This window comes from Falco cherrug, chromosome 4 (genome assembly GCF_023634085.1).
Source record: "Falco cherrug isolate bFalChe1 chromosome 4, bFalChe1.pri, whole genome shotgun sequence".
Classification (NCBI taxonomy): domain Eukaryota; kingdom Metazoa; phylum Chordata; class Aves; order Falconiformes; family Falconidae; genus Falco; species Falco cherrug.
In genome coordinates, this window is record NC_073700.1 from 36,561,334 (window position 1) to 36,581,538 (window position 20,205).

At 46.6% G+C, this 20,205-nt stretch overlaps 1 protein-coding gene across 36 annotated transcripts in view; it reads right to left on the reverse strand.

Annotated features, from left to right (window-relative positions):
• MAPK8IP3 (mitogen-activated protein kinase 8 interacting protein 3) overlaps positions 1–19,373 on the reverse strand; it is a 70,746-nt gene extending 51,373 nt beyond the window's left edge. For 19 of the 36 annotated variants that reach the window (XM_055706656.1, XM_055706645.1, XM_027810186.2 and 16 more), the window contains exons 1-2: positions 18,999–19,372; positions 512–632 (exon numbers count right to left, since the gene is read on the reverse strand). In XM_055706656.1, coding sequence (XP_055562631.1) covers positions 512–632; positions 18,999–19,316 — 439 coding nt within the window. In that variant the 5' untranslated portion in view covers positions 19,317–19,372. Of the gene's footprint in view, positions 1–511; positions 633–18,998 lie in introns of all 36 variants that reach the window. The other 17 variants (XM_055706661.1, XM_055706658.1, XM_055706652.1 and 14 more) reach the window with 2 other exon arrangements.
• Between the last annotated feature and the right edge of the window lie 832 nt (positions 19,374–20,205).

Sequence of the window (20,205 nt, forward strand, 5' to 3'; positions counted from 1 at the left end):
GTCCCAGTTTGACAACAATTTTAATTACCATCTGGAATAGGTGCTTCTGACTATTTGAGGAGCAGGAGTACTGGACAAAACATCAGTGAACTGGCTGAGGGGAACTCCAGCCAAGAAACCATGGCTGCACCATTTAGAAAGTGTTTGTAAAAATAAACAAACAAACAATCAAATGTGACAGTGTATGAGAAAAAAAAGGGATGTTCTATCCAGGGACAAGGAGAAACTGGAAACCAGGTTCTGAAGCTTCAATAGCGGCCCAAATCTTGCCTCTGGATGGACTGAGCATGCCCCACACAACAGAAGCAATGAAGCCTCTACTAAATTAGGTGGACGCATCCCATCCTTTAGAAGGCTCAGAATTTTATAGCTAAGTAGGGGACAACCAGACATTTCAGGCTTTGCCTAAATGACACTAAAACAAAAAGTATGAACCATATTTTCCAAGTAGCAGTCTGTGTGCGTGGAAGTCAAAAGTGTACAATCATGTCTGGTATACAACTTTGCTTACTTTGATCTGCATAGTTTTTGGTCTTCAGCTCCAGCTGTCGAGTCTGAAATTCAAGGTGTTCCACTTGGATTTGTAGTTCTTTCTTCTCCTGCTCCAGTGCATCTTCAAACTCTATAAACTTCTGAATAGGGAAGAAGTAGCACAGAAGGAGGCACAGATGAGTAAGAAACGTAAAATGTGTTTGCCCTATATGACTTCTCCTCTCCTCACAAAAAAAGAAAAATTGAGATAATATAAATCAGAACATAAGAAGTAAGAATTTTTAAGTACTGTAATTAGTACAATAGCATTTAATCAAACTGAAGAGATTATTTTATATGAGAAGGTATTAGGTATCTTTAATAGACAAGTAATATATAAGCTATGGTCCAACACAAGTTATGTAAACCAGTGCAACTCTATTATCTTCAGCAACATTGCTCTTCCTCATGCCAAGCTAAATTTTGATTCCTGTTAATTTGATGGCAGAGAAGACAAATTCTATTTCTGTGGTCAAACATTTACAAATACATATGTCAGAACTCTTCAGACAGATTCTTCTGTTTCAGCAGTTTTAGAAAGCTTCACCTACAATTCAAGTGGTGGGTAAGTTTTGCAGGACCATGCAAGTCTTTTGGAAAACCTAGCCACACCTGCAGGCAGCTGAGAGCAACCTCTGCACCCAGAGATAGTGACCTGCCCCAGCAGCAAACTCCAGAAGGGCTCTGTGGTACACCGGAGCCAAGAGGAGGAGCGAAACAGGCAGAGGAGCAGATTCTCACTGCAGAATTTTAACAAATTTATACCTAGCAAGAAAAAGCTTGGCTAGCTGCTCTTAGCAAAGAAGGGAGGGAAGGCATCATTGCTGCTAACTCTGATTAGTGACAACAAAGTGGCAGCTGTGCACATAGCTCATGCATAGAACGTTGGGCTGAAGGAAAGATTTTTATAGATAAGATATACTCATTTCAATACAATAGAAGAATACCTAATATCAGGTTATTATTTCTGTAAAATGTCACTTTTGACCTGGGAGCTTTTGTCATTCTCTGCATTGGATATTAGCATGCACAGCAAAGAAAAGTAAACCACGTGAAACATTCAATTTAGCTCCACTGTAGTCGCAGTTACTCTCATGAAATATTTAAGCTAAACATTATAAATATAAAAAATAATTAAAGGCCCCTGGAAAGTGACGAGCACCTTCAAATCTCTGTGTATACTTAAACTTAAGCCTGGTTCTTGTACTACATGAGGTCACAAGAGTTCTTCTGCACAAAACACTAATACATATCCATATGCAATAACGATCCATAACCCATACTTCTGGACTCAGAAACTGAGGCGGTTCTAGTAACACCCCTGACATACATTTGTGGAAAAATCCGTAAGGCTCAGAAAACATTTGCTCCATTAACCACATACATCTTCTCCACAGCAAACCAAGTCTAAAGCCCAGTACCACCACACTTACACTGGCGGAGGATACTAAAGCTATCTCACTAGCTGCAGAACAAGTCCTATCCTGGCCTTATGAACCCAAAAATTCAAGTCTTGTTATATTACTCCTACCAGCTGCATCCAAGGAAGATAAAGCTACAGAGTCATCTGCACCAACCAGTCTGGTAATTAGAACACCAACTCATCAGCTGAGCAGCAAGAGCACAGCCAAGGCCAGGAGCAGCCCTGGATTCAGAACTGCAGAGGAAGAGAGTGAGCTGGAACTAAAGCCGGGACAGCTTTAATCTGCCTTTCAGATGTTTATAGATCCACCAGCACACGCACATCAGCTGGCTGAAATCTCCTCTTTCTAAAAGTATGGATACCGGGGAAGAAAAACCTTCTCTCACGCTCTGTACTCTGCACAGGGGAAAGTGTTGCTCTCCACAAATAATGCTACTCAAGAGGACATGGCAATTTTAATTTAACAAAGTAAAGCCTCATTGCACTCTGAAAGAGAAAGAATCTGGTGAAAGTAATTTTTTGATAAGATTCCCTAGGAAACAAATGCATTTAAATGCACAGTAAGATTATTTTGTAAAACTCTGCACATAAAACAATATGCACAGTATTTGACTGCATTCTCAGAATAAGTCCTATGCACTTCTCCTGTTACTTTTACTGCAGTCATTAGCAATGACACTGGAGCCAACATTATGTTCGTGAACTGGATCTTCTCTCTGTAGACAACTGAAAGGCTACAGCATTTATTATTCTTGCAGATTTTTAAAACCGTTCGGTAAATCCATCTTAACAATGAGTCAGTTTTCATTCCTACATACCTGTATTTATAGAAACAAACACATTTTAGCCACATCTCATTGTCCTGCACTCTGTGTTCTGCAGTGCCTTCAATCTTTAACTGGGCCTCTAACTATCTTTTCCTTCCTGCCCCAAAATCACTGCAAAAATGGGTTATTTTCCCTGCCTTATGGTTGTTTTCCAGCAGTATTTTCTCGAAATACCAGAAATGCCAATAACTTTCTTCCACTATAAAGGAGTTATCTGAGAAGCTAAACATTTACTTCTTAATTAAACTCTAAGACTGTACAGGGTTTTAGATTTTTAAGTTAGCATTTTCCTCTGAGACGTCAATTAAGCATTGAAATCCCCTAGTCACAAATATCCAGCAAGCTGTTCTATGGATTTTGAGAAATTTATAAAGCAATCCACTCTGTAAATTTTCGGATTTATTCTTGAAACATTTTCTAGAATAACAATAAAATTCCAGAATGAGTAAAAAGGAAAAAAAAATCCTAACTGACACAGTTACACAGAGCCACAGACCTAGAGAAGCAGCAGTTTTAACTTGCTCCATTTGGAGGACTGATTGAAGCCACACTAACAAAAGAGTTATTTACCTGGTATAATCTCCATCTCCTTGCAGGGTTTTGCTGGAACCACTCTGTGCTAAAGCTCTGTTGACAAACGCTTTTAATTACAGCCAAGGGCTAAATCCCCATCACATTGCATTGGCTCAGCTTTCACTACCTTCCTGGCTCAAGATGCCCTCTTGCTCCCAATTCTCCATCCAAGAAAGAGCATGCCACCCAGGCCAGGCAGGAATGAGGTTTTTAGCAGCAATAAAAATGAATGAACTTTAAGGAAAACATTCACATATTTCCTGGCAGTATATTAGGAAGCAAAAGAAGGCACAAGCTCAATTTTATTCCCACTATGTAGGTCATCTTTAATAGGATTCCTGGATTTGTTTTGGTTTAATTCAGAGGAAACCGATTGAAAGATTAAATCTTCTACAAGTGTGGCTCTGTTTTCTTATTCAGCCCTGTCTATTTTGCAGCCTAAAAGTAATCAACGAAACCAAAAACTAGAAGTCAATTAACTATCTGGAGAAGAAAAACACATGGAGACAACAATATTAAAAATTAGTATTACCCTAAGTATTCCCAGGGAAGAACAGCATTTCAGATAAACATATAGCAGTATGTCCTGTTCTGTCTGCTGAACAGTTTGAACGAGGAAATTTGCACGCAGGGACCCAAGGGCTCTTTACTTTCCCAGCCTTTGAAGCACCTTTTAACTGCTCCTGCATCAGAAGCCTCTCACCTGAGGTTCTCCTTGTGCATCAGAAGGGCTGAGAGCAGGAAAGGTCCCAGATCCAGAGAGAAGCAAATGGCCACACCAGTGGGATGGGGAGGGAAGGCTCCACTGCCAGGGTTGTCCCCAAGGAAAGCACGCTCCTGACTGAGGGGACAGCTTAGCACACAGTCGCTGCCACTCAGCCTTTGTGGTACAAGTCAGCTCTCATCAGGACCTTCAGGCAGGCTTTATTTTTTTTCTAGTAAGCCAGCAACAGCATCCAGAGACGAGACTGACTAGCCACTAAAAGCCACAGAGGTCGAAATGACCTTGCTCAGGAACATGAGCACAACCACAAGCACAACTAGGCAGTGCCTGGAGTTTGCATAGAACAGACACTTCAGGTGCATTTGTACAATCCTGGCCCTACTGAAGCCCTGGGAATGATCTCAGTAACTTGAAGAGTTAGTTTTAAACCTCCCAAAAATAACTAGGAAGAGGGGACGCTAACTTGAAAATCACCTTACTATCTGAGCATTTAATGTCTGTAACATTTACAAAAAATCACCAAACCCAGTTATAACAGAAGTATCCCCCTGGTCTGTCATTTCTCGTGTTTTCCATCTATGTTTGTGCACAGTCAATTCTATCTAAACGCTGCGCAAATGTTCAATACACTAAGACAAAGCTCCACATCTCTGTGGGTGCTAACGAAAACCAGCAAAGCCTTCATAAAGGAGAAGAATCTTCACGTGAATCAAATCCATACTTCTGGCCTCAGAAACAGCAAAAATTCCAGTGACTTAACTCAAAGCAGATACTGCAGACATTACTCTTGCTTCATTATAAACTTACATATTTAACAGGGTAAGAGCGGGCCAAAAAAAAACCCACCACAAAACCAAACAGCATAGCCTTACAGTCTTTTTAAAGACATCTTAAAATAACTGAGATAATGCTATTTACAAAAATACTCTGCCACGAATTTAAAATGACCAGGGTACTAAGTTTAAAAACTGAAATGCAGATTTGCTGACTGCATTCTTTTATTTTGGTGCTGCCAAGAAGCAAAGAAATAAAAAAAAAACAAAACCAAACACCAGTGCTGGCAAAGGACCACAGGCTTAACCTGCTGCTACGAGCTGCCCTTTATTCCAAGGGGTTTCTCATTTGCAGAGCCTGGTGCTGCAACTGATCTTGTCCGATGGCCTCGTGGCACCGAGGTCAGTTCAGACCCACACCTCGGTGACTTCACAGCTCTCAGCTCCATCTTCATGGAGATGCAGTAAAGGTATTTAGAAAACAGAAATAAAAAGGACTAAGTAATTCCACTGGTGGTTAAGTATTTTGGTGGGTTTTGATCCCACCATGACAAAGTAGCTGGGTGCACTGGAAGAAGAAACAGCCCATACTTCCAGCAGTTCTCAATAGCAAGGCTGACCACAGTATTATTATTTTTACTATTTTTTTATCATTTTTACTATTCCTTCCAGAGCCTCTACATCTGCTTTCAAAGAATTATTTCTGAATACAAGCAGTCACAGCTAAACGGTTAATCACCTCAGTGATCTAAGAAAACTGGAGTATGAAACTGTTATATATAAAACTCAGTCACATGGATTCTTTTCTGCTGGCCTCTATCCCCGGATTTCAAGCAGGGTAACTGTAATATAACCCAGGATTATGCCAAACAACAACGGCTCGCACACTAGTCTTTACAGTGGAAATATCTAGCACAACATCGTCTTAAGGTGAAAGAATGACTACTATAAAAATAGAGCGGTACAATGCAGCTTGCTTGGCATCCTGCTTTACTGCCTTTTGCAAAGGAAAAAAAATGACTAAAAATAGTACCATATAATCAGAAAACATCACATCACATCAGTGATAAATCAAGCAGAGTGGCGAGATGCACATATATGCAGAGATCTCATTCCATGGCCGCCAATGGCGGCATGTGCCGGGGTACACATGGTGTGGGGAGTGCCGCAGGCTCGGGCTCAGCCTCACCCCCAGCCCCTCGGCCCTGGCAGCGCTGCAGCGGCAAGAGCAGCACTGTGCCAAGAAGCAAGAAGCACACACCTGGCAGAGACCCCCGCTGAGAAAGAGAGGCGTGCTGGGCAAGCAGGGCTGGGGTCCTGCCGCAGGTGGCTCCCCTGGAGGCCACCGCCACCGCAGGCGCCTGCAGGCCAGGGCGCAGGGCCGGCTGGAAGCCCACCTCATGGCCCCTGGGCAGCGTCTGGTGGGGCCAGGACGGCAGCCTGGGGAGCTGTGTGAGAGCGTGTTGCCTTAGACAGCCACGACGAAGGAAGAGGCTAAAGTCCTGGCTGCTCAGATCTGACCCATCCAAACCCAAATCTCCAGTCCCACGGCCGGGCCCGCTGCTGCTGCGTCCCACACGCTACTCAAGGTGAAGACGTGGTTCTGCTCTTGAACGGGACCCACTTCACTCAACGGCAGCTTCAGGAAGAGAGATCCCTTCCTGACGGAGCCAAAGCCTGCCACAAGGTATCCCGCACCGCAATCAGCCCGTCACGCTTCCAACAGTCAGATACCAACAACGCCAGAGCTTCAGGAACAGGGTGCTACATCTTTTCGCTTTGACAGTCAGGAAAGGGATCCTTAAGTTAAGCCACTTCTCAAAATTACGGTGGTCAGCAGCAAAATGCTCCCTCAGGAAACAACTTCCATCTCAAACAGTCAGTAACAAGAGAATTCTGCTTCTCACTTCATGAGCCAGCCTACACTGCTGCGGCTACATTTTAGAAGAGCATTAGAGAGCTGTGCAAACATCAACAGAGAGTTAAAAATCTCAAACTATGAACAGACGTTCAGATTTTTATCCCTTTAGGCATTTTATGTAAAGTCAAGCAATTTATTTAAGCAAAGCTGAAGCAGACCAAGAAATGGAGTCTTGTCTACCTCACATCAACAGTGACTTGACTCCATTGCATGAAAACATTCCTAGTTCCTACCCGTAAGAGAGGCAGAACAGACATACTTAGCGTTTCCCTTATGAAAACAAAGGTTTTGCAAATACTTCAGGCCGCCCTCCTTCGCTGGTCTCAACAGCTGCAATGTATCCTCAAATAAATAGAAAACTACAGCCATCAGCCCACACACAGCACCAAAAGCACACCTGAGTTTCCAACATGTTGTATCAAATATCACATGAATTTTAGCAACGTTTTGGCTCCCTGAAAGCAGTTTCACTAGCAGGTAAAAAAGAGACTCCTTGAATTTCACCTGATAATCATTCACCTTGCTCTCCAGTGCCCCGAGGTGACAGACCCATGGGTTTGAGGGTGCTCTGAGCAATTCTCAGAATTCCTCCCGGAAAACCCTTGCCTTCAGAAAACCCTTATCCAGGTGACCTAGGTCAATCCCAGCCACAGCACCTCAGGAGCAAACCCCAGATGCCCCTGCAGCCTGGGTGCTCCCCAGCAGTATTGACATGCCGTAAAACTACAATGCATCTGTCATCCATATAAAAGAGACCCAAAACAGCAACAGTGCCACGAGAAAATATGCATCAGTAAGTGTAAATAACAGCCCACATCTTCCCCATCTCAGAAGGATCTTAGTTACCTGAGATAGATTCTTCTTGTTTGCAGTATTAGCTTTGTAAGACATCATTCAAAAGACCGAACTGTAGCATTCCCACAAGTACGCCAACAAACAGCAGACAGCCCACAAGCTGAAAAGAAGTTCAGCTGCAACTGTGAAATGAAGCAACTGACAATTTAAAACCCCTATCTCACAACTTTTAAAACTCACAGATAATTTATTTACCCTCTAAAATTTCATGACTGATCAAAATCTTACCCTGCACTTACCACAAAAGTCAGCAAACCATGACTGTGTTCTCCAACTTGACTTGTTCTGCTCTGAGTGGTCTCCCCATTTCTGCTGTATTTGGCAATTACGCAATCACAGTTTGATAGCTGTGATACAAAAACACTTATTTCATTGCAGAGCTTGGCCTGAACTTCAAACCGTATTCACAGGACAACACAGGTTACGCATCAGCCTTGGGACAAAGAGGTGGTTTATACTAGGAATGCATGATTATATTAATAATTCTATACTGAATACCTAAGACACATAACACTGATTCACATGAAGACGCTTATACATAAATATGCCTTTAATATGGAAAAATAAGTGCCAGCCTTCCTTGGCTGAGGTCTCTGACCTCAGATAAAGCTGACAGTGGACAAGGCCATTTACTAGTAGAATGGCCAAAACATCATAAAAAAGAACAACCCGTTCCTCCTCCTTCCCATTCTGACACATTATAATGCCATTTTAAATGTATTTTTAACTTAGTTTTTAGAATTTATTAGTCCATAGTGACACACAGTACACAGTTTCATGATGAAAGGATTCTCTCAGCTGTGCCCTGTGTCTGAATCTTTGCTGTCCTCTTCAAAGACAAACGCACCCCTGAAGGAACAATTCCATCTCCATAAAAGCATACAATCTTCTAGTGAAATAAGATTTCTTTTACGTTAGCAGAGCTTGGAGATAAAGATTTCTGTTCCTGTTGCTAACTTCAAGAAGTCAAAAAGACATCTTTCATTTGCTAAATACTCTATAGTCATAGATCAGTCTTTGAGCGCCTTCTGTGAAAAAACTTCTTTTTTTTTATTGATTTATGCAAAGATTACCATCTCCTATATTCCTATTCCAAGGGATCCGAGCCTTTCTTCAAAGGAACATCACTTTTCTCGTAAGGGAGTTCACCCCTCTGGCCGCACCATATCCCAGCGGGATTAACAACATGCTTACTGGGGACAGAAGATGCAGTGGAGGAAAGGGGCGTGCAAGGAAGGGAAGGGCAGCTAGTGGAGCTCTTCTCCGAACTGCCTTGGAACAGCCTCATCCTGTACGTCCATCGGCAAGCATGGCCAACAATAAAGGTGGTGTGGCTGTCAAGTCTTGCAGATGACACAAGGCCAGAAGGTGCCATCAGCACTACAGAGAACCAGAGCATCACAGGGGAAGAACTGTACGATGCCGAAGAGCAGAGCAATACTGGGGCTGAACCCCACACAAGTGCAAGAGCACGCACGTAGGGACAGCCATTTCTGCTGCAACGAGGAGGGTCGAGAGGAAGGAGCTGATGACAGAACGATGAGTTAATCGGGCCCCACGGTGACGTGCTCTGGGCCAGCTGCAACTGCAGTGTGAAGAGGGCAGAGAGGGGATGGACATGCTGCCACCTCCTGCCACTCCATGTCACACAGACTGCACTGCGCCATGCCAACAAAGGCAACAGCCCTCAGATAAATCTTATTACAAGAACTTTGAAAAAGGCAACTGGGACACTACCAGGAGAGCATTCCTACCACCGCACAAAGCACTGGTAAGAGCTACCTGGAGAACCACCTGCCATTCCTCCCACCTCTCAGGGAGGACCAACCCAGGCACCAGATGTGGCTAACTGTCACTCAAGGGGGACGAGGGAATCTGTAAAACAAGGCCAGGTGACATGAGGGCACCTCCATGGTAGCAGGACATGTGGCACAGGCCAGCTCAACCCCCTGCTTCGGCGAGAGAACAGAAAACTTGGCTCCAACACCTTGCAAATGGAGACCAAGAGAGGACAGGACCAGCCTCCCTTAATACAGCAGACATCAATATTTGATAGAGCAAAAACTTGCTAATAGTAAAGGACAGTGCTGGCACAAGAACAAACCAGTAAATCCAGGCCATGAATAAAAAAAAAACCAACTCCACTGCAATTTAGAAGAAGGTAAGAGTAGAGGCAGGAGGTTTCACTAATGGTTTTAAGACAAAGCTTGACATATTTATGAAACGGATTATATAACTCAATTGCCTGCAATACCATGGGACTGGACGTGCTGACTCAGAAAGTCCCTTCCAGTGTTATTGTCCTAAGTTTTTAATTACGAGTGGGCGTCTTTCTAAGAATGCTGGAGGCAAAATAGTTGCAGATTTGGTGCAAAAATTACCATGCGTTAAGAAGTCCGTAGGGACCAAGTCTGGAGTAACACAACTTACACTAACACAGTTTCCAGCATTATGACTATACATACTATAGCTACATGCATATTTAATACTAATATTACCTTGTATGTATGTGTGTATGAACATATAGTAATAGACCATTCAGTATTAAAGCAACAGATTGAGTGGATGCCGAACACCCATCACATCGTGACATGCACAGACCTGCTGCTTCACATGCTGCTTCCACAACGGGCTGTACTGTGAAAGCTGGCCATTTGGACAGAGCCATTCTCAGTGAAATTACATGGTAAATACTAGTTTAAGATAACTTTCCTTATTTCAAGAGTGTAGATGTTAATTTTCTCTCAAATCATAGAGATCATCATAGCACAAGTGCAGCAAGTAGAGAGCACCAAACAATCGCTATCCAAACTCTTACCTCCCTGTTTTTATTAAGTTTTTTTGTGGATGGCATTGCATTACTGAACTCACATTTTTCTGTTTCCTGGATAGCTTCGCACGAGCCTCCATTAAGGGGGAAAAAAGACACTGATGCACTGTTTTTAAATGTCGAACAGAAACAGAGCATGGATAACAATGGATAATGAAAAAAGTATTAATGGAACAGACATTTCAGAAAGGAAAAAACCTCAAAATTATGCAAGCTAGTAATGTAAACTTTTCTTCTTTTGTGAGGACTAAAATGTAATTGTATGTTGTATGTACTTCTGTATCTGGAATTATGGTGCAAATTATGTGGCAATTTCAATCCAGCTCAGGCTACACACTACAAAAGTCACCCAGATGAAGGAACAAAAAGGAAAGAAAGCAGGGAGATGAGACCAAGGTGGGGCTGGTAAAATGTAGGCAGTGTTTCAAATAACTGGAGTTACAAAGATGATGAAATTGCATTTAATGCTGCTACAAAAGGTAGTTGCGATGAAAAACTGTGTTAAAACACATAATTATCCTGAGAGGTGCTTAAATATTTTTTTTTACAGATATGAAAAATTGCAACAAAGCAAGCAGAAGATTCACCAAAGACCACATTGAAGTGAGCAGCAGAGCAGCCATCGAGACTCTGGCAGAACAGGTAGCAGGCTGGTGGGAAGAGCACGGCCCGCTGCCTGCGCGCCCTCGGCAGGGCCCTAGAACAGGGGTACAGCCCACGCTGAAGCCACAGCCACCAAGGAAGGAATGAAGCTGACAGCCATCACCAGACAGCCAACCTCAGCACCACGGTCGTGATCAGCACAACTGATGGGAGCCTGTGGTGCCCCCAAAGCTGAACGTGTGGCACGTGTTCTGCTGGACTGGGACCTCCAGAGAGGGGAAAAAGAGGGAAGCAGAGACCCTGCGCAGCCCCAGCAGGCACCCACGGCTGGGCCACCACAAGCTCTGTCTCCCCCATGCAGAACTGGGGGCACCACAGGACCCTGCCAAGGCGCCGCACGAGGACGCCCCTTCAAAGCAGACTTCTCCTTACACTAGTAAATAGAGGAGATTTCTCAGGGTAGAAGGCACCTAGTGTGAGGTATACACAAATCTAACGATAAAAATAACATTTTAGTTTAAATTGAACGTGCTTTTAAACATAAATGCTCAAGAGATTGAATGTGAATGTATGGTAGTATCTGTTCAACACTATTATGTTCAAACACTGAAAGAGAAAGTATTAGTCCTCTAACAGGTCTTTCACCATTTTCAAGTAAAATAAAAATGCAGTAAGAAGTACGACTAGTACAACTTCTTAAGTAGATGTGTGTAAATACTGTATCTCCTTATTTTATATATACACAGAGCCAAATGGCATCAAACCAGTGAGAAAGAATTTGCCTTTAAAAGACTACAGAAAAGCACAAAGCAATAAACAAAATAAAATACATCATTTAGAGTGGGAAACATCTATTTAAATAATTAAGATCAGTTACTGGAGCTTATTTTCAGTCACTCTGGTGTACTACGGATAAAACTGATACCAACTCCAATCTAGTGCACAAACACACCTTAAAAACAAACTTTTGTGTGCGCAAAGCTACCAAGCCACACACTCTTCATGTAGCTGTGACACTGGAGAAGACAAATTCCTTGTGCAAAAGGAATTTTTGTTAAATTCTGTTAAGTGTCAGGCGTAAGTGAAGAGGCCAGCTGCCACAGCCATCCTGTATTTCAACAAATTTTTCATCTGTATTTTATGAACCTCTCTTTCACCCTAAAGGGAAGGATATTTCTAGCAGGTATGTCTCATACCTATGGCACCACATCGTCATGATCTAAATGAAAAAAATACATGTATTAGTAGCTGCTCAGACCTTCATAGGAAGCAATCCTGAGGTGTTTCAAAGCGGTACAGAACTTTCACCACTCTAACACTACTTTTCTAAAATAGCAGAAGTGTCCACACCTGTTACAATGTCTTACCTGACAGAACATTTGTTCTATCTGGTGCTTCCCAGGGCTCAGCATCAGGGCCAGCCCTGCTCAATATCTTTATTGACTATCTGGACGAGGGGAGCGAGTGCACCCGCAGTACGTTTGCAGATGACACCCAGCTGGGGGAATCGTGCATCTGCTGGAGGGCAGGAGCTCTGCAGAGGGACCTGGGCAGGCTGGGCCGATGGGCTGAGGCCAATGATACGAGGTTCCACGAGGCTCAGCGCTGGGTCCTGCACGTGGGGCACAACAGCCCCACACAGAGCTGCAGGCTTGGGGAAGGGTGGCTGGAAAGCTGCCCTGCAGGAAGGGACCTGGGGGGCTGGCGACGGCCAGCTGAATGTGAGCCAGCAGTGTGCCCAGATGGCCAAAAAGGCCAACAGCATCCTGGCTTCTCTCCCAGTGTGGCCAGCAGGACCGGCGCGGGGACCGGCGCCCTGTACTCGGCACTGGTGCGCCGCACCTTGAATGCTGCATTCAGCTTTGGGCCCCTCTTGGGGACGCGGAGGGGCTGGAGCGTGTCCAGAGATGGAAACGGAGCTGGGGAGGGGGCTGAGGCACAGGTCTGATGAGGAGCGGCTGAGGGAACTGGGGGTGTTTAGCCCGGAGACAAGGAGGCTGAGGGGGGACCTTCCCACTCTCTACAACCTATAAGGAGGCTGTAGGGAGGCAGGTGCTGGCCTCAGCCTGCATTTGGTACCCCTCCATCAGACCAGCTTGGCTTCTCACCAGCAGGATCTATCTCTGTCCTGCACCTCAAAACCAGCACTGACTAGCCCATCACGAAGACAGATGCCATGGGAGATGAGGTCCTGGGAACAGACTGGTACGTTCTGCATCTTTCAGGATGCCACGCTGCTGCCAGCCTGTTTCATCCACGCTGTTGCCCCTAGTCTATACCCTACCACGTGCTGACTCGCCTTACTCCTGATGGAGCAATGCACAAAGAAGGAAGCAAATAAAAAAAGGGCAGACTGCCATTACACTAAAATCCTACTGTGGAGAGGGAAGAGACTGGCTGCTGCTCTTAAACCTCTGCAGACTGTCTCTTCCCTGGTGTCACACTGGCAGGTGTAAGGGCAGAGCAGGAACCAGTCCAGCAGCAAACCCTCCTTCTGCTTGCAGAAGCAACTCTTGACCATTGCATCTGAGCAGAGCAAAGGCACTGTTTAATTATTTCCCAGCAAATTCCCCTAGTTCACCTTTGGGGGAAGGAAAGAATTATCTGTCACTGTTATTTGCATTAACATCGATTCTAGCCCTGCATCAGGAGACATGCAACGCGATGTGATATCTTTGGCTTACAATCCTATTTAGTTTTATCACCACAATTTTTTGTAAGGAAAGGCTCAGAATCCAAAGATTACCATCCTTCACACGGTGGACATGCCGATTGTAGGCCAAAGCAGTGACAAGGTTGTCACTATTGGCAAGGACGGCTAATAAGTTTATTTTACCATTTAAGAGGGCAAGGAGAAAACTAGAATCGTTGTAAGTAGCACTGCCTATTTAGATATTAATTTGAAATACAGGGGTCTCCAGAAACATTTTTGTTGTTGCTTCCTTTTTAAATATCTGGAGTTAATTTTACTATCTGCAGTTGCTGGGTTTTAATCATAATCTGCAATATTGTGATGAATTCCAAATCATGTTCAATTGGTGTCACTGACAAAAGACACTAGAGAAAAATGAGAAAAGATGATTAATATTTCCATGATTTAAGGTTTGTCTCACCCAGACAACATAGGATCACTTTACAGACACACTTCTGTTGCCTTTTACTTCTGAACAACTAAATGGATATATTTTGGATACTTACAACAAGCAAGGAGGAGAGTATCATAAATATGAAATCTAACATTCATATGCTCAGTAGAAAAAAAATCATTAAAAATACGATTTTCACTAAAATGAAGACTAGTTTCTCTGGGACCAACAGCTTTTGTAGATCAAGACAACTGCAAAAGAGAACTCAAGACAAAGTGGAAGAACCCTCTAAAAATGACACAGATCCTGCTGGTCTTTCTGTTGGTGAAATCTGACAGTGCCTGCAAGCTGTGGGAATGGACCAAGAGGCATCTGAAGAATATAGAGACAGATCTTGTACACAGACAGCTGTGCAGCAAGTCTGCATTACATGCCTGCCCATCACTTCCAACTGCATATAAGTGGAAAGGATCCATGTGATAAGCAAAGCCTTTTTCTGGTATCTGCTATTCCCAAACGCTTTCCTCTGATGCTATGAGGTCACCATCAAGCTGCAGAAATTCCCATAAATCAGCTATTTGTGAGGTCAGGTTTCAGGCTGGGGAAACAGAAAGTGCCTTCCCAGGCTGCGATTCATTTCACACAGAAAGAAAATACAAGGCAGAAAGGGGAAAAGCACACGCAGTGGAGAACACTAGAGGCTGGAGCACAGAGCACCACTTCTATCACCCTTCCTCACCATCTTCTTAACGGGAATTAGTGTACAAGGCAGAGATGATATTTAAAGTATCCCTTAACAAAATCTGGAGCAGAGCTGGGGCAGAATTTTCGAAAGCCTTTCTGTTGTTTGAGATGCAGACAGGAGCTAGTGAACTTGCAAAATTGCCACCCAGGTGGAGAGCTCTCCAAGGACCCCAAACCACAGAGAAATCTGTGGTATCTACAGTCCATGCCTCTCGCAAAGGACCATCTCTTCCCAAAACACTGACCAAGGGAATCTTTAAACATAAAAATAAAATACTGGTAAGGGAACATGCTTATCACGTAAAATAATAACGCAAATTGCAAGCCATAATGAGGAAGCGATGGCCACAGCAACATGCCATCAGAAGGCAGAGATCTTGCTTTTTTTTTTTTTTTTTTTTTTTGAAGTGAGAGAGGATGACACCTAAGTATCCCTTGAACACGAGTCTCACAGTGGCAATGCCAGCAAAGGGCTTTTACAGTTCACAGCCTTTCTGGGTCCTACACATGGGGAACTACAGGCCCAGGCACCAGTATATGCTGGGGCCACCCAGCTGGACAGCAGCTTGGCAGAGAACTGGGGGTCCTGGTGGGCACCAAGTTGAACATGAGCCAACAATGTGCCCTTGCGGCAAAGAAGTTGAATGGTGTCCTCGGCTACTGCTGGCAGGTTGAGGAGGTGATTCCTCTGCTTTATTCAGCACTGGTGAGGGCACACCTGGAGTGCTGTGCCCAGTGCTGGGCTCTCCAGCACAAGAGAGAGAGGGTACTGCTGGAGAAAGTCTACTGAAGGGCCACAAGGATGATGAAGGGGCTGGAGCACCTGGAGAAGAGAAGGCTCAGTGGACCTCATCAATGTATATAAATACTTGAAGGGAAGGTGCAGAGAGGACAGTTCCAGGCTCTTTCCAGTGACAGGACAAAGAGGCAATGGGCAAAAACTGGAACACTGGAGCATCAGGAACTCTGAGCACCAAAAAACCCTTTTTCACTGTGAGGGTGACTAAGCACTGGCACAGGCTGCCCAGAGAGGTGGTGGATCCTCCATCCTTGAAGAAATTCAAATACTGCTTGGATATGGTCCTGGGTGACCGGCTCCAGCTGACCCTGCTTCAGCAGAGGGTGTCAGGCTAGATGATCTCCAGAGGCCACCACCAAACTAAACAATGCTGTGATTCCATGAAACACCGTACCACACAAGCCATAATTACCCTATGTTGATCCATTATACGGAACAGACGGAAGAAAACAAAACCACTGAAAATCTGGCACAATCCCACATCTTCAGTAGCTTGGAGGTCACAGAGAACTGAGATGTTGTGTACTAAGCCTTGTAATCACAGAGACTGACAGCATTGCCTCGTTTCAAGGAATTTCTATTTTCAATCCACTTGCCTAGGTGCTTCTGCTGTCCTGTTCCAGGACAAGTGGAAAATACAGAGTCACTCTGCAGCCCAAGTGTTTAGAAAAATACAGTATTTAGAAAATACAGCAATAATTTGCTTTTGGCAAAGACTGTTTCAGAAGATAATATATAGCATCATCTTAGAGAAAGAGAGAGAAGAATACTGCGAGGGAAAACTTTCCTTTACAGCATTTAGCGAAAATGCAATGGAAGTTGTTAGAAACAGCCCTAATTTAACAAGGCATACCTATAGAGTCTGTTTGGGCACAATTTCTGCATTAGGATGAAACATCAAGATTTGAGGGTTCTGCAGCAGTGGTGACAAGACAATACAATGCCAGAGAACAATGCCCACTTGTGGTTTCAGTTACTTTGAAATTAATAAACTAAGATAAAATAATTATAACTTAGGGTCTTTTGACACAATATTGCAAGCGGAGAACAGATCAGTTTTTCATCTCCAACTCCCAACCTCTCAGTGTCACTTTAATCGTTGCAATTAGCACTGACACGCAGAGAAGAATCAAGACAGGGGACAAATCCCATTCCCAGAGGAGGATCCTCCCACTTAAAAGTGAAGGTCTCACCCCAGGACTTGAGGACAGCACAGGAAGCTGAACGCTGCTCAAGAAGTGGGACACACCTTCCCTGGTTACCACAGGCACTGCTACAGAACAGCAATCCATATTCTGAGGGGGGGAAAAACATTTTTACATTTTTTGATTGTTTACAGTTATCTGGCGGACAGCAGAATTCTCGGTAATACACAGATTTTCACCCCCATAACAGGTAATTAACTGCACAGCAAGTGGTATATGGGAAACAGGCGCAGACAAATAGGTACTTTTTGTTATATGCAGAGGGAAGTAACAGCCATATAGGACCTTGTAACAGGGATTATGGAGGGGCAGAACGCTCATTTGTTCTCATAAAAAGTATGGTATATATTCCTTTTTGGTAACAAGACTCCTCGCAAACACTTTTTCTCCCCACTTACCCTGAGCTGTGTGAAAGTATGACAGAGTATTATCATCAGTGATTTTTAAATCTCAACAAACAGCATTCTGCTATGCTTCCTGAGCTTCCTTGCGGGGAATGTAACTGCTGTCATTACGTGTGCTTCCAGAAAACACATCCTGTATCCTGTTAAGTCAGGAACAGAAATCCACCCAAGTCCAAAGATGCAAGATCATTCCAAATGGACTGTTCCATTCCTCATTTGTAGCCCATTTTTTTCCCACATAAACAGTCCACTTAAAAAAAAAACACTTGTTTCTCAGAAGCTGCAAAATACTGTCTCTACGTAACATTTAATTAGTAGTCTCATGTATTCAGATCCATTTTTCAACCTCTACATGCATTCAAAATAATTTAAAAAGATTATTAGTCCATTAATACATAATTAAAATGCAGGACTAAAACTTTAATAGACTGGCTCTTGCTTTCAGTATTAGTAATGGACCGTAAGTGTCCTCCTCAAGTTAGCGTCCTCCTTGCACGCGATTAAGCCACACAAACATGTCTGTGAAAATACTACACGCCACTTTACATTGTTCCCCAGTTCAAAAGCTATTTCACAAACTACCCCTTATCAAATCAGAACGTGACTCCTAGCAAGACCTTCTTAGTCTAAAAGATGGAAAACCCCACGGTTTTTATTACATTTGGTAGCGGAACGAGGATGGTGATGAACTTTCTCCCCCCCCCCCCACTGCTTCATCCCAGTTCACAGACTGACACTTCAAGAGGCTGAACAGCCAACCCGACGGTACGGCTGGAAAGATGCTCTTGATTTCAGCAGGGGCAGGCGCAGGAAGAAGACAGGGCGCAAGTCACCTGCGCTCTCCGTTTCTGCGTCGTTGTAACCCCGGGACTGTGACCCTTCCCCACGGAGGGGCTCATTCCCCCCACGGCCGCGCCCCAGGGCCCAGGGGAGCCAGCCCAGGCGCGGGGGCTGCAGGCGTCAACGGGAAACTATTTTACTCAGATTCAAGGTGCCGTTGTGGCACGAACAAGTTTCCCAAGTCAGAGGCTACACTCTAAAGGTAACGACTGGCTCCAGCTGAAGAGCTTACCGCTGACACTGAAAGCGCTGCATGGCTGCACCGAAACCATCGATTTTTAAAAGTGCTTCTGAAACCACAAGCCGGCACGAAGGCCGAGGCCTCTGCGCGCTGCCGGCGTCCCGAAGCGGCTCCCTCAGCCCCCCCGGGCCGCTGCTGGGTCTGTCCAGCCTCCTCCCCCCTGCTTCAGCCGGCGCGCACCAGCCGCAGCGGCAGCCGCGGGAACAACCGGCCCGGCTCCGCGGCGCTGCGGGAACGACCGGGCCGGGCCGGGCCCCCCCCGCGGCCTGCAGCAGCCAGGGGAGGGGGCGGCGGCGGCCCCGCGCCCCCCGCCGGAGGGGACCCATCGCGCTTGCTGCCCGCGCTCCCGGTTCTAGAAGGTACCGCCGACCCCGGGGCTCCCCCCGCCGCCCCGCCCCGGGAAGGAACGGGCCCGCCGCCGGCGGCCGATGGAGCGGACGGCGCCGAGGCCTGCGGGAGGCCGCCCCGCCGCAGGCCCGAGCCGCCCCCGCAGCCTCGCCCGCCGCCCCCCCCCCCCCCCCCGGCGCGGGCCCTGCCCGCCCGTCAGCCGCAGCGGGGCCGCGGCGCGGTGCCCCCGCCCGGCGGGCGGCCAAGATGGTCGCGGGGCGGCGTCGCTCACCTCCTCGGCCTGCTTGCGCAGCGCCTTCTCCCGCTCGTACTGCGTGAGGAGCTGCTCGTTGTCCTCCCGCAGCAGCTCCAGCTCCACCTCGTGCTCCTGGTTGTCGGTGAGAACCGAGTCCAGGTTCTCCAGCACCGTCACCACCAGCGGCATCAGCTCCTTCACCACCTCCTCGTCGTAGCAGTGGATCAGCCGCTCGAACTCGCGGTAGATGCTGTTGGCGAGGCCCGAGACCCGCTCCGACATCACCGACCCCGAGCAGTAATCGTCGCCCGGGTACCCCCCCACGCCGCCATCGTCCAGCTGGATCTCCAGCATCCTGCCGGCCCGACAGCCCCCCGCGCCCCGCCGCGCCGCTGCCCCGCCGCTGCCCAGGCCGCCGCCGCCGCCCCGCCCCCGCCCCGCCCGCCGCGTCACGGGCCGCGGGGCCCGGCCTGGGCGGAGCGCGGCGGCACCGCCCCGGGAGCCCGGAGCCCCCCCCCGAGGGGCGGAGGACGCGGCCACCCCCGGCCGTGCGGGGGCCCTCCCGGGCCGGGGGCGCCTCTCCCGCGGCGGGACGCCCGAGCCCCCCTGCGCGGCCCTGCGGCGGGGGAACGCGTGGGGCCGGTGGGCAGGCGGAGGCCGACGGGGCAGCGCAGCCGCAGCCCCCGGCGCCCCCAACCCCTGCGGCGGGGAGCCCGAGCGGGGGGGGGCCGGCCGGGGGCACGGACCCGGCGGGTCCAGGGAGCAGCTGCCCCGGCCCCGGGGTGCTGCCGGGCTGCGGCGGGGAGGGGCCCTCACGGGGAAGGGGCCGGAGGGCACCAGCGAGCTCGCCCGTTGCTAGTCACTCCCAAATGCTCCACCACCTAACAAAAACCTACAAGCGGTAACCAAACGGGAAGGTGTTCAACCTAAGGCCTGATCCAGGAGGGCTCTTTCTGGGGGAGGGGGATAATTTCCAGCCGGCAGAGCGTTAGAACCTAATTTTGGAACCCAATTATTAATGTGGAGCCTCCAAACACTTTCAGGCTCGCAACTCTCCTCCCAGCACTGATGAAAATCAGGGCAGTCCTTTGCTCCGCACATGCTAGTTGTTTCAATTTAGTTACTCAATTATATTTCCAAGATAAGACAGCTATAGTTACCACAGCGAAAGGAGACAAACACCTATTCAGACAGGGACGACCTGACAGACAAAACCAGAGGCCAGAACTGGCCATCTGAAGTC